The sequence below is a fragment of the Malurus melanocephalus genome, unplaced genomic scaffold (assembly GCF_030028575.1).
Source record: "Malurus melanocephalus ecotype Western Australia unplaced genomic scaffold, MMel_1.1 scaffold_19, whole genome shotgun sequence".
NCBI lineage: Eukaryota > Metazoa > Chordata > Aves > Passeriformes > Maluridae > Malurus > Malurus melanocephalus.
The window spans coordinates 4,400,305-4,415,208 of NW_026623251.1; the positions used below are offsets into that span (position 1 = coordinate 4,400,305).

Sequence of the window (14,904 nt, forward strand, 5' to 3'; positions counted from 1 at the left end):
CAAAAGGAAAATTGCAACAGTAAGAAATTCTGAGAACACTATGGTGAAAATACATRGGCTCTTTTCAGAAGTTTTGAGGGCAGGATTTTATATCTTGAATAAATGCTTTTGTATTTATTGACRGCTTTTGCTTTCTCAGAACATGCATTTATCTCTTCTCCTATACAAAGATTGTAAAATATTGCTAAATCTTGTCTGAGGAGGACACAGGGGATTAATACCTTCTTCTTTTAACCAAATCTTCTGTAAATCGTCTGATAAATCAAAAACCCTAAAGACATTTATGTTCTTTTATAAATAGAGTAAATTTGGAGAACATTGATTTCTCTCCATTTAACGTAATTCATAAAATCAACCATTTTTTTATTTAGCTAAGCTATTGACTCTCTTGACTCAGTTAGTGATTTTATGTGTTTTATAAATATCAAGTGAGTGTTTACACATTCCTGCATGTGGAGCAATACTCCCTGATATTCTGGAGAGATGAGTGACCAGTGGTAGYTTTGCAATCTGTGTGACTGCTGATAAAAGCACTGTCAGATGAAAAGGATCAAAATGAAACCTYACAAGTTTTCCTGCCTTCCCAGTTCTGCTTCTGGGGAGATTACTGAGGACAATGACAGACAGCCACTGCTGCCAAATGTCTGTATGCGTTGTTTGTCAGACTTGTTCCAGCTTTACCACCCATTCCCATTGCTCCATCACCCATTCATTTTTTTCCTTCACCAAATCATCCAGCTTTCAACCCACTCTGKATGTAACAAGTGGAGTAGATGTCTCTTCCCCACCTCTGCCTCCCACTCTCCCCAGCTCCACAAAGCTCTCTCTCGTAAAACCCAGACAAATCCACAAGCTGCTCATCTCTATCCCTAGCAAAGTCCACTGAGATGGAGAAGGTTAGGTCCTGCTCCCTCTCCTTCCTAGCTCGCTGCTGGGACATACAGTGATGGTTGCTGTTCCTGTCCTTGCCCACATCTCAGAGTATACCTTAAAATCCATGGTTTTGCTCCCCTCTCTTCCTGTGGGGAGCAGAGTGTGCCAATTCACTTTGAGCCCACTGACACCTTCACACGTCCCTTCTGGCTCCACTGTGCTGCAAACACCTTCTGCCTCAGCACTGTTTTCTGCAGCAGCCTAACTTTGGCAGAGGTTTTACACACAAAGACTGATGTAAAAAATCTTGCACTATCGCATATATTCCAGTGTCCAAGCATGTATTTGTGAGATTGAAAATGGCCAGAAATAAATAGATTTTTTTCTCAAATTGCATAGCCCATGAATGTCCCCTTGGTTGAAAAATGTTCAGCTGTCTACCTCTAAGATGTTAAAATAAATCAAACCAAATGTGAAAAGGGAGTGAAAAATAGTTATTTACTCTYCTAACACAGGACTGGGATGTGATATTGTCGGGATTTTACTTATATATAGCTTATCATTCCTGACATTTTAGTAGGATGAAAATAACCCAAAGACAAATCATGGAACGGGCACTAAGWGCATTAACAGATAAAAGAGGTGTTAAAGGCGCTGGAGAAAAGCTGTGTAATATTACCTCTGTATTCAGCTCACCTTAGTGTGCTGATTCACAGTGAAAGGTAGGATGGGGAGACTGATCTATACAGCAAATTCAAAAAAGAATGCCCTTTATTTCCCCTGTGTCATGTTACAAAAATCCTCCTCTCCCAGATGTATTTTTCTGAAACAAATTTATATCTCAATTATGAACACTAGAATGTATCCTCATTCTTATTTCCTTGCCTACCTGAGATTTGGATACTGAAACATAAAATTGCAGAGCTACTAGTCTTCCCTATTTCTTTATTTCTGGTCTGCCTTCATATAATCTCAAAATTGTACATATTGAAGTCAAAGAGGTAAAGACAACTCATGTGGACATCCGTGAGCTGAATTTTAATGAGAAAAACCCTTCATCTGCAGGGAATGGGAGGAAAACTGCCTTTGCACAAACAGAATCATTAGAAACATAGAAGATCATTTCAGTGTAACTAATGTGACTTCAGGGAAGTTCCACCAGTTTTCATTAGTCATGAATTCTCCTTCATTTTCCTCCAAATTATTATTTCTGCAGTCAATTGTGACTAATTAGGCAAGTTATATATTTGGTACTTGAAAAATTATGAATGCCCAAACTCTCKGCTTCCCTGTTTAACAAGTCTGACACAGSCCCTCCTGTGWCACCCAAGTGCAGTGACAACYCACACACTGCTGCCTGGRAAGGGCATTCATTGCCTGAGAGTGYTCCTAYRGAACCAGGAATTCACAAAGCCTAAGCTTTGATTCCTGCACTTGCTTCTCCTCACAGAGGGCTTTGAAATACCCTTTTCTAATTTCCCTGTGTGGGAAATAGTAGCCTTACCTATCTTTCTKTGATGATGTCTAAGATACTAAATGTCCTCTTTCAAGAAATGCTGTCCATCACTCCTTCATCACTCAAGATCTTCCCACCATGGGAYTAAATAATTCTTCTGACTCCTCTCKGTGTGCCACAYGCATTCATTGGCTTTTAAGAAAWATTTCATCTGAAATTAAAATATCATTGATAAAATTTGTAAATATCTTAAATAGTTCTACCTCACATTTACTTGTCTTCTCTATCACAAAAATATATTTCATTAAGTGAGTACACTGATAGGGTGCAGGAAGCAAATCAGGTCCTCCTGACCTAGATCTTGTGCTGAGTGAATCAGTGCCAAGGTGAGTGTGGTTTGCAGTGGGATGTATATGACATGACACCCAGAATTTCCACACCCTGTCCCTGCAGAAGGGGATGATGCTGCACCTGGTGGGTTTCCAGGTTGCTCCTTAAGGCCAAGAATAACCTGTATCTTTTAGGCTTCCTTCCATGCTCTCCCTTATCTACTGGGACTCCTTGGAAATGCTTATGACTCTGCTGTTATTTTGGTACGGAATTCACAGATCTGCTAGTAGCCATGTAGCTTTTTCAAATGTTCAGGAAAGTAACATGTTTCTGTCACTTCAGGCTGAGCTGGTACCATCCTGCCTTTTGCCTCGCAGCTTCATGAGCAGAACAAGTTTGATTGTAGGCATTCAGCCAGAGTCAGAGATGACCTTGYATTAACCTGAGGGTGGCTACATAAGCAGATTCCTTCTTGCTGGGAAGCAGCACAGAGGATTGTRCTTTGGAGAATGTGGAGGGTCACTYGWACWYTCAGGGCTRTCCTGGCAGGGTCCRGCAAYAGTGGGATCTCTGRTTCCYTTGAGATGTGTAAGCCTCGAGAAACATTTAGCATGGTATTTTGAATGTCAAAGATAGTACTTTGAAAACAAAAGTGTGATTTTAACCTGATGTCCATGGATCTCAGTTATCCATAGGCCACAAAGCCAAGCTTTGCCTTCTGTGGTAATGTAAAGATGAGATAGGTGACTCTTCTTTTATCTGTGGATTTTTTTGTTTGTATTAAGGTGATGCTAACAATAAACAAGTATTCTCTGAATATAGCATCACTAAAGCGGAGAGGAGTTTTGGCTTAGTCCCACTGAAAAAAATTTTACACAATGTAGCACCGGTGTTCCCAAAGGCCAATGCTGGATTTTCCTATCTAGTGCTTCTTAATTTCCCTTTACATTAACCCACAGAAAGACAATGGCAATTGAGCATTTAACCTGAAGATGGGAATCTTTCCACTGTGTTTGGATTATCTGGTGGTATGAGCTACATGGCCCCCATTTATTCTTCATGGGGAGACATGAGAGTTTTAAAACCTGCCAGAGCTAGAAAGTAGGTGTTCCTACCAGAACACCAGTATCTATCCAGAGCTAGAAAGTAGGTGTTCCCAAGCTTTTGGAGAAGGGATATTTGAAGCAAGATGATAATCTGATGGAGCTGTGTCAGGAAATTCTAGAGTCTCCATCTGCCTATACAATGTACACTTGTACAATACACCCTCGGTGGGATTGTTGTGTTCATAGCTGTGCTGGTGGATGAGGGAATCTACAAGTAGGAGCAGAAATCATAGCCTGAGAGGCTACAACTGCAGCAGCTAAAGGTCAACCCTCACTTGATTAACCTGGTATGTAAAACTGGGTTCCCCAACATTACTAAAGCCAAAACTTGAYCTGCATATATTAATAGTGGCCCTGATCATACATTAACTATATTGTATAATTAATACARTTATATATCTGGACACATAAGAATATAGTCTAAATACTTCATTCATGTATTTCTGTCTTTAGACTACATGTCATCAACAGGAAGAATGAATCACTTTKTGAGTGAAAAATATTGAATGTCTGATGTTCTCACTTAATGGTTTAAACTCTTGTCCTGGTTTTACTCTGTCCAATTTTTGGTGGTGGGGGGATGGGACCACGAAACCACAAAGATGGCTTATTTGACAAAGTTCTAGAAGCTTTCTCCTYCTTCTCCAGCAAAAGGAGCCCTACCCCCTGTGTTTTAGAACCAATCCATTATGGCTCTGAGGTTGATGGACAGACCTGGGCCAATTGCACATGCTGGTTACACCTCGGTGATGATGTATGGTGTGGTATTTAAGAAGAATTCAAAACAAGATAGAGCATGGCTGCCATGTAGTTTTTAGGTTGTTAGTATTCAGTTTTAGTATCATGCACTGGGGAGGACAGAGGAGGAGGGTGAGGAGATGTAAGAAAAAAAAATGGAGATCCAAGATCACAATAAGAAGAAGAAGACAGGTGCTGTGCTGTTGCTGTGGTTCTCGAACATGGAGAAAACAAGCTGTTCTCGAAAGGACTATTTCATCAATGGGAGACCTGTACAGAAAAGAGACTGACCTTGCTCTGAGGAAAAACCTGGCCTTTGAGGACTTCGATAAGCCAAAAAGGGGGAAGAGACTTGGCCACCCCTCACATCTGAAGCGAGTTGATGCTTAGAAGAAATTGTGCTCTGCAGGGGAAGAAGTGCCCCCCCTCCGCCCCACGTCTGAAGCAAGTGGATGCTTAGAAGGAGCTGTGTTCTGACAGGAGATTTATGACAGTGGCCTTTCGTCGCCAAGATAACGCAGTTGGCCTTGGACGACTGTTTTCCTTTCTCCCACGAGGTAAAGAAAAGAATCCCATGCCATCAGCAGTTATACATTGACTGTTTCTTGGGAAAAGAACTTCCACAGCTTGGAATTGTAAGGACACTTCTCCTGTGATGCTGGACAATAACTGCAATGAGTAGTTTGATCTATGTTAGAACTTTAATCCCTGCCCCTCTTTGCATCCAGGAAGGCATGGGGGGGAGCGGGGGGATGGAGAGGGACAACTTGGAAGAGAGCCAGGTTCCTAGAAAGACTAACAGGTGTCTTAAAATGTCCATTTTTTATTTTCTTCTCCTTGTAAATTTTCCCCCATCTTTGTTCCCCTCTCCGGTGCCATAGTATTCTTAGTTTTTAGTAATAAATCTATTCTGGAACTTACATTATTTCAGCCTGTCTGACCATTTTCTGGAGTATATATGTATCTTTCTCTCAATTATGTTATGTTGCCTAAAAGCCATAAATTTTAGTGTTAATTGTGCTTTTGCTCTCCCTTCTGCCTCTCCGGTGGGGGRSGAAGGGGAGGGAAYSTCATGGGTGCGGTACTTYTGGCTTTCAATCAAGTTCAAACTATAACAACTCTCTAGTCCTGTAGCARACTAGTTCTCATTGTTGACTAATAAATGGAGTGACATCTGTGTCAGAGATACATCTAATGTCAGAGACATCTCTAATGTCTTGGGTTAATGCCATCACCTCTAAGAACAGCTACCCTTGAAGCCTACTGAGACATTTTAAAAGGCAGAACGCAACCATAGCAGCTGTATGTATTGTAGGAAATACATACCTCCTATATTGTAGGAAATCTTAAAGAAATATTCTGAGTGCTTTAGAAACATTATACATTGTGAGTTTTAAGTAGTCTTCTGTGATGACTGATTATGAACCTCGGTAGTTTTTCTTCTGGAAAGAACCTCTGTGACAAAAGAGTTACTGTATGTAGTCTAATTGACACGTTGCAGTATATTTGAGAGATGGGAGAATTAGGTTGTCAGCAGACTCGAGTGGAATATTTTTTGCATTTACTTCAAACTTTGAGAAATTGTAAAATTTAAAGTTATTTAAGTTTTTAAATTTTAAAACATCTCTTCAAAGAAATCTATAATAGCCTTTACAAACATGTTTCTTGAAGAYTGATTTAAGTGCTTATTTGTTTCTTGAAGTTGAAGGGAGGGGGTTTACTGCCATTATCTGTTTACATTGTGATCTCAGAATAATCTGATCTGTATTAGAAAATAACACCGAGAGAGCTTATTGCATCAGTTTTAAATATATGCTGTGGACAAATTATCCCTGTTTGAAGTTTATCCTTTTCTTTACACATTCATTATCTCATTTTCAATAGAAGAAAAATAGAGGACACTGTGGTTCTGAAGGGAAATAAATGGACTTTATTTCAATTTGCAACACATTCACCAGTTGGCCAGAGGAGGGAGCAAGGCAGCCTTTGTGGCTGGTGAGATCAATGTTTTGGCCTACATTGAAATGTAATAGCTGTTTTGGCAATCTGCTTTTGTGCAATTAAACCTTGATTAATCCAGTAAGAAGAACAATAGGTTAYATTTTACTCTGCTTGAAATGAAGACAACCCTTATGAATCAGTAGGGATTCACAAGTATTGTAGGTACTAAAAGTGGGGCACACCCAAGCTCACCGCTGAATTTTTCATAGTGCACTGTGGATTCCTAACCCTCCCTGTGTTGAAGTAAATGAATTTGCATGCAGTAGGAGCTCTGTGTATTGTAGGTTGTAAACAGTACTCCAACAGCATTAGTGAGATTTAAAGTCAGGCACAAGCACAAAATGGAAAAAAACCCACAGTTTTTTCTTCAGTTATGTCTTAGCTTCCAGGCAGCATAAAGATAATGAGAACCTTCCATGAGTATCTATATAGGCAAGGGAGTAATACTGTAGAGCACTGAGAGAAAGCTTTTAAAATTGCTAATCTACTCCMGTTTTTAATGGGTGAAAAGGAAAGCTGGTGTATTAAAAATTACCATGCAATCAACTTTGTGTTATGTCAGAATTCATTATTGCCTGTTAACACTGCTGCTATTTGATCATAATTAATAATAGGAAGGACAAAATTTCATTACACAAAAATGGAGGAAATATTATTACTATGGAAGGAAGGAGCTGTCTGGGGGGTAGAATAAAAGAAAAACCAGAACTGTGTAAGGGGAAGTGCACCAATCTTCCAAAGTAATTAAATGTTATTTACTATTCTAGTATTTCCTTGGCTGTCATTCCATATATCTTTAAAGATGCAGAAAACTGAACTGATCACATGTTTTTGTAACCTGCAGATATTAATCTCTGCCTACAGAAACTGGGAATATGTGAAAGCAGTTCTTTTRTTCTTAATTACTTTGGGTGCCAAGCAGTTGCCTTGCTGCCTACAGCCTGTGTTTTCTGCTCAAATAAAGAAAAAGTAACAGAGACCTTTCTTCCAAATCCAGCAGGTGTAAGGTTGAAGGAAGTTGGCTACATCTAGAGGACAGTCCCCTGTTTTCTTCTGAAGACATTATATCTAAGTGACAACCACATCAGAGTGCTGCAGAACTGACAAACTTGCTGGGAAATGGCRTGTGCAGAGCTGGGCTCAAAAGCCACTTGTTGCCGACACAAGTTTGGGACAAGAGTGGTCTGAGCATCGTGTTCCCAAAGCAGGCTGTTGGATGCTCTCTCTTGATTTAGTGGTCCAGAAGCTGTGGCTCCTGTACGGGTTGTTCTGCAGCCTGAGAGCCATCATTTGCCTCCTTTGTTCATTTTATCCAAGCCTTTGTCATCCCCAGAGCTTCTTCTCCTCCACATTTCCTCCTCTCACCTCTCCCCAAACCACCAAGCCTGTGGCCAGCACGGGGGCAGTGACAGCTGCCCTYGGAGGCTGCTGCCACTTGGCCCCTTACAAACCATGTGGCCCTGGTAACAYCTCTGGTGGAACCCCCACACCTGCAGCAGATCTGGTGAAATGCTGCWGTGGAACAGCATGAAAACAAGATGTGGTGCTGGCAATTGCTCMATCCTATGAACTACGTCGGTTTAGGTAAAACTGCACCTTTTTTGCAGAAAGGCACCACTCCAAAAGAAACATTTAGGCTTTTCTTTCTTATGGTGACAGCTTCACYTTAAATGTTAAAGGGCAAGAGTGTRTTTTTRGACCCACCTTCCTCCCTTRYAGGTGTGCTCAAAGGCTGTTTGRACTGGTCATCTGATGTAATTGTCTCTCTTTGGTTTGACATCAGGGAAGAGGGCAGAGAAAAATGGGCACATCTGTCACTGATCAAGCAAACAGATCTCTTTCAGAACAACTCCACTGCTTTCAGCACAGGCCCATGATATACAGTGAGAAACCTGTCCTATTCTTTTAGTATTCAGTCTCATGGATCTTCAAATTTAATTGCAAAGTGTTTATTTGCATCCTTGCTGAAATACTGCTTCCTTTCTAATCCAATAACTAATGCAACTTCTTAAGAATTTAGCCATGATGTTTTCCACGTCTATGAAGCACTAGAGCAAATGGAGAAGTGGCARCTGTTTGCACCAGTAAAGCTAATGAAATGCAGAGCACATTTAAATATCCAGGTATTTCACCAAGCTCCACAGMACACAGCAGGCCAACTTCAGCCAACTGCAGCTTCTAGCAAGTAGTTGAAACATCCAAGGAAGTCTGTTTCAAACATGGCTGTATTTTTACACCAAGAACAGGCTGATTGTAATCAGAGCACAGCACTGAGTGAGTGTAGATTGTTGTAGCAGCAAGCCTTGTATGCATTTAAAATGTGGTGAGTCTGTAAAAGTTGGCAATAAGAAGTATTTAGAGTCAATGTGAGGGCACTGGTAGTACAAAAAAAAACCAGTGAAAGAAGTGATGAAGCAGACCTTTTTCTAACCTTTCACCCAGTTTAATTTATACAATCTGCCATGGTCTTAGCTTTAAGCCTGGATTAAAGCCCCAGATTCAGAGCTGGGATAAACTGAATTCCACAGGAGTTGTGCCCATTCACACAAAGACAGTTTGTTCCTGTAGAATAACGATGTGCCTTTCTGCAAATAATTTCATTATTTTGATGCCAAGTTAGAGTCTAGAGATTCTTGCTTAATATTCTTGCTTCGCTAGGTGTAAAACTCCAAGAGCTCCTCTGCTCTGGRCAGTTTAATTCATCATTGAAAGATTCCAAAACGAAAGGCCTGCCGTCAGCACTTTGCCTGGATCCTTTCCCAGCTGTAGAGTGCTCCCTAGCAGATGGCTCCATCACCCATGTCCGTGACAGCCACTCCCTTCTTACTCCCAGCCATGATGCTCAGAGTTCTGGCCATCCTGGGATGTCACCGAGACGCGGATGTGAGTGGGAGCCACAGAGCCACGGCTCTGCCTGCGTGACAGAGACCAATCTGATTTTTGTTTATGCCTCAACCTGTGTTATGTGCTGGGAGCTCTGTCCCTCAGGAGGTTTTGGCTGGCAGCCAGTCATGGCACAGACAGCTTCCCCTGCTGCTCTGCAAGCGCCCTGCCCCCCTTGCTGGTGGGGCGGATGCCCGGGAAAACAGCGCGCGGGAAAAACTCGCGGGAAATCACGCTATAGGAGGGCGAGGCATATAAAAGCAGAGAACTGCGACACAACGGGGACCATTTTCCTTTGGGGTTCTTGGAGGCAGTAGGGGCCCACCCGGAGGGTCACCTTGGCTGTCCTTCCCCTCTCGCTTTTCCTTTTGTTTCCTTTCGTTCCTGCGGTCCCGCTTCTTCCCTGTGTCCTGTCCATGTGCTCTGTTTCGCCGCTTCCCCGAGGCAGCTCGACCGTGCGACAGCCTCGTGTTTGCTGTTTTCCCGACGGAGCTGTCATCGCTGCCCACATTCGCTGCCGTGTGTCCGGCAGTGCCCGCAGCCCCAGCCTGCCCACAGCAGCCGCAGCGATCCCACAGTGTGCCCGTAGCCACAGCACCGTGTTCTCCGCCGACGGGAGGGACACGCAGCCGCTGCTGTTTGGAAATCGCGCCCAGCCTGTCCCGGGAGCCGCGCAGGCTCCTCGCGGTTCGCAGCACACACACACACACTCCTTCTGCCGAGCTGACATTCCCGGGTACCCGGGGTACAGCGGTAACAATCTGTCTGCTGTTCTGTCTCTCTCCGTTTCTCCTTTTCCCTCTTTGTTCCCTTTTCTATCCCCGCTTGGTAGGAAGTGGTAGGAACACTTACCCTTCTTTATCAATAAACAGTTCTCAGATATAATATTGCCGTGTTTGCGCTTTATTTTTTTTGTCCAAGAAATCTATTAAAAGAATCCTCCCCGACTCCCTCTTTTCAAGCAGGACGGCACACCGCGTCACCCCGAATGGATAAGGATCAAGGTATCATAAATAGCAGGCAATAGGGGCACCAGACACTGTGGCTCAATCTACTGGAATTATTTAGGTTTTTAAGGTCTCTAAAAAAAAAAAAACCCTTTTCTCCCTCAGCCAAGCCCATCACCTCCTATATTCTTCCCTCTTTGGCCTAAATATCTTAGGATCAGTTTGCATGTTTGCTCTGTACAAGCAGGGCAGCTGCATCCAGAACATTTTTGCCTATTCAGGGCTTTTCTTCTTTCCAGTTCAAAATTTTTCTCCTTCATTTAGCAAGTCATTTAAGGGAAGCATAGATGTRAGGGTGTGCTTGCCTGCTTATTGTATGTACACGACAGAGCGCTTATATAATTTTTGAACATTTACTTGCTCACTGATCCTATAGAAGATAACTGCACCTGACATTTTGTATTTCCATGCTAGTTGGGTTTCTGGAAAAACCTTTCAAGTTCATTAACATGAAAATGACAGGAGAAATTCCTGTGGTTCTTTTCCCCCTCAAGTCTCTGCAGTAAAAGAACATCATGTACTGCTTTGTTTTTCAGGTTGATGGTTTCCTGACACTTCTCTTTGGCCTGGCTAGCATTAATACCCTGACAGTGATCAGCGTGACACGCTATATCAAGGGATGCCATCCTGAGAGAGGTAAGGAATGAAGGCAAGCCCAGTTCTGCCTTCACTGAGCCTGGTACAAATCTGTATTTCTCTCAGTCACAGGCTATATTAAATATCAATTTAATGCCTTGAAAACCAGGACAAAACACAGTCATTTACATGACAAACATGTTTTCTTAGAGTCCTTCAGCGTTAATTCCAGTAAAAGCCAAATTATTACAAGTACACTCAGGTCAACATGGGTTAATTCATCCTTGTGCCAAAGATACCACAGGTCCTGCTGACTCTCTGTATTCCTCAAAAGATTACTTTACCTCCTCTGAAGTGATACATTGTTGTCTGGATCTCACTGAAACAAATTTCATCTTCTATGAGATGATGTTTGGGAAGTTTCTGGTCAAGGATCAGATCCCTCATTCAGAAGGCTGTCATCCATATATTTTCATTTTTCAGGGTGTTTTGCCAGGGTTTGTGCACAGCAGGCATCATGGATTCCTTTAGATGGCACTGGGAACATTCAGWCTGCAGCTCTTTCCTCCAGCTGCTGTAGCTCTGCCATCCCCTCGTGCCTGTCCAGCTTCCCTTGGGCATTTTCGCACCATGTGAGATGAAAAGTGCTCCTACCATCCCCAGAACTGACCACGACCCAGCTCTGCCTGTCTAGTCCCTGTCTCCCACCTGTCTCCCAGATCTGCAAAGCATCGTCACCACAGTTTTGTATCCACACTTGTTCCTGCTCTAGTGGCCTGTTCATCTGTAGCCTGAATATCCCAAACAACCCCATTTCATTACTCTCTCAGCCACCTGAAAAATTTTACTCACCACTCTGTTTTTTTTAAACTTGTTTTTTTTTTTTTATTGACTTTTGGTATAAGTGCCTCKGTGAAGATATATGATTGTCCCTCTGTACAAACCTTTCCACATTTCTGCCCTGTGAAGGCCTCACCAACAAGTCCATACAGACATGCCATCATCTACCAATTTCYCTTCATGCCTCTTTATATCACCACTCTCACCCCAGGCACACTGATTCACTGAATCAATAGAAACTTCTTCACCATTCATCCTGGGCCTCCYGCCTGCTCAAAATTTTGACTCCCACTGAAAGCCTTATGTAATTTCTCTTCTGTATACCCACACCTACTATAAATTATCTCCAGTCTTCTTTTCACTGATCTCTGGAYAGTGTATGATCAATTTTCATGCCTTTATTACAACTGGCTGGCACCATCTTTCAGGCAGGAGCCTATCAATGTCTGCAGTAAAGCTTGTGTAAATACATGGGATGCATCATAWGAGTTTTCCTCTTTAATAGCATGAGCAGTATTTGCTGTGAAAAGAACTTCTGCAGGGAGGTATTTATTTCCACAGGAAGTTCTTCTGCAGTTTGATGTAATGATAGACTTGTTGAAGTTAACTTTCAGCCCAAACTGCTGCTGGAGCTGGTAGAAGTTGGCTGTGATGYAATTCTGCATCTTCTATTCATTACATGCTAAGAAGTCATATTTAAAACCGACATTTCTCTTTTGTGAAGCTGTACCACCTATCCATCTGAGGGTGTGCATAACTTATGTTTGAATCTCAAGCAAGTACCCAATATAATTAACTTTACAGAAATGTTRAGGAATAGAAATAGAAAAAGAATGCATAAATATTTCCCACATAAATGAAGCAACAGCAGGACAGATTGAATCATTTCTATCGAATGACCAATATAGTCTGGGCTGTTTTCTCCTTTTCATCAGGGAAAAACCTTGAAGTGAGTAAGAAAATCCCCTGAATTTAGATTTGTCTGTTTATTTCTATGTAAAATATAACTGTTAGCTGCATGTTACGAAATTTCAAAGCATAAGTTTAACACAGAATTTTCTTATTCCACAGTTCTCAACAGTCATTGTCTCCTGCTTAAAAAACATTAATTTACCCTCTACAATGATAACACAAGCCTGACAGATACTTTCCAAATGAAGCTTTTTTATGAATATGCATTTATTTCTCTCTATATTTAATACCTGGGTTTTTTACTTATTAGCTGCTGGTATAGTAGTGCATGTAACTTTCAGAGATATGTTCGCCTTTCCAAGTACTGTTTTCTGACCCAAGCATGCCATTGCAGGTCACTGCATCAGCAACAGCAGCATGTCGGTGGCTCTGGTCCTCATTTGGGTGGCAGCTTTCTTCTGGTCTGCAGCTCCCTTGYTTGGCTGGGGCAGCTATACAGGTAACAGGTATCTTCCAATTGTGCTTTCTGGCACCTCTCCCCTTAACAAAGATGCTTACCTCTTTTTCTTGTTGTTTGTGATAAACCAGACCAATTATCAGCAGAACTGAGAAAATCATTCACCATATGTGACGTAGACACAGGGTGTTGCCTGCTTTGGTATCACCTATAAAGAGATTTTTTTTAAGATATCACAGGAAAGACTTGGACCAAGTGCATATTGCCTATAAAAAAAAAGGGAGGCCAGAAATATTTGGCATGGTTAAGCTGTGAGATAAAGAAAACTATTAAAAGACATTCTTCAAAAACTGTCAAGATTAGGAAACTRGAAAATAACACAAGTTCCAGCACGTTAAACTTGAAACTATAATAAGACAAGCCAGAAAGATTTGGTAGAACAATTTGTTGAAAATATGAAAGCATACATAGCAAAAGAACTAAAAAATGTTGGAAAGTTTGTCAGTCCAAGAAAGAATTAGRATGCAAGATGAGGCCRTATCAACAAGGGGGAGGAAAAAAAWGAAAAGTTTTGTATAGTGAACACTGCAGTAATTCAATGGCTAAGGGATATTCCTGGACCAGGAAATTTCTTCATGGGAGAAAGTTGGAGAAATTGTCTCAATATAAGCCTCTAAGAAATCAACAAAACAAATATCTAGGAACAAACAGTGGTGATACAGAAGTCCCAAAACCAGAAATCATGTGACTGACAATGTCCAGCAGTTACCTGTCTGGGTCCTCGAGGCCTCTGCATCCTTTGAGAAGTCATGAAATCTATGGAGACTTACTGAAGCCACTGTGGGCATATTTTCTCTTACTAAATATGTAAGCATTGAGGTATGTATGGACTCCTGAAGTAAGGGTGTGAGAAAAGCAGCCATTCCTAAGGTTGGTTAAATGTTCTATCCCTCACAAACCAAAATAAACACAGGACATTAGGTTCAGTGGACCATTGCTGTGAAACAAATTCAAAATATTTATTAGACTGTTTGAATTTTATGTCATATTTTTGCACTGTGGATGTGTCCTAAACATCAGTGTTTTGGACTGGTAATTTTTTGTGTATCTTCTGGTGATCTGTGTTCTTTTTGTGTTAATCTTACCAGCTYTTCATTTATAGAGCGACTTCTGATGTGTATTTTTGGCCTCAAACTGGAGCCAGGCACTTTTTGAGCAACACTGCCTTGTCAGGATATTCAAGTGCCCTATGGATCCTGTTTGTGCTTTGAATTCAATTCCTTGACAGTGGTTTTCGAGACTACTTCTAGGAGTACTTTCCCCTCCTGAGACTCACAGTAATTTGGGGTTCCTGGGTTRTCTGTGTCCCCACACGCCTCCAGTGAGGGCACCCATGGAGATGTGGGAGCCCAGCAGTGCCAAGTCCAGCAGCAGAGCACAGCACATTGCAGATGGCTGCCTTGGACCTTTCACATCTACACAATATCTTCAGGGGCCTCCAGCATCCCACTGATTTTTGGGAAAGACACTTCTTTGTGCCACTGAGGAGGGGGAAAACATAGCTCTGAATTCTGACTTGTGGAAAATCTGCAGGGTGTTCTTTTCCTGTCATCTGGAGGCTGGTGTCATATTTCAGTCAAAGGTTTTCAAAAGCAGAAACCCAGAATTAAGCCAGATTTTATGGTTATATTTTAGAATCTTGAGGTCTACTGACAAAAAAGGCAA

General features: G+C 41.8%; 1 protein-coding gene across 1 annotated transcript in view; it reads left to right on the forward strand.

Annotated features, from left to right (window-relative positions):
- Window positions 1–14,904, forward strand: part of LOC130588783 (visual pigment-like receptor peropsin) — a 32,264-nt gene that overhangs the window by 14,245 nt on the left and 3,115 nt on the right. Inside the window, exons 3-4 of the mRNA XM_057389705.1 lie at window positions 10,931–11,030; window positions 13,117–13,221. Coding sequence (XP_057245688.1) covers window positions 10,931–11,030; window positions 13,117–13,221 — 205 coding nt within the window. The remainder of the gene's footprint in view (window positions 1–10,930; window positions 11,031–13,116; window positions 13,222–14,904) is intronic.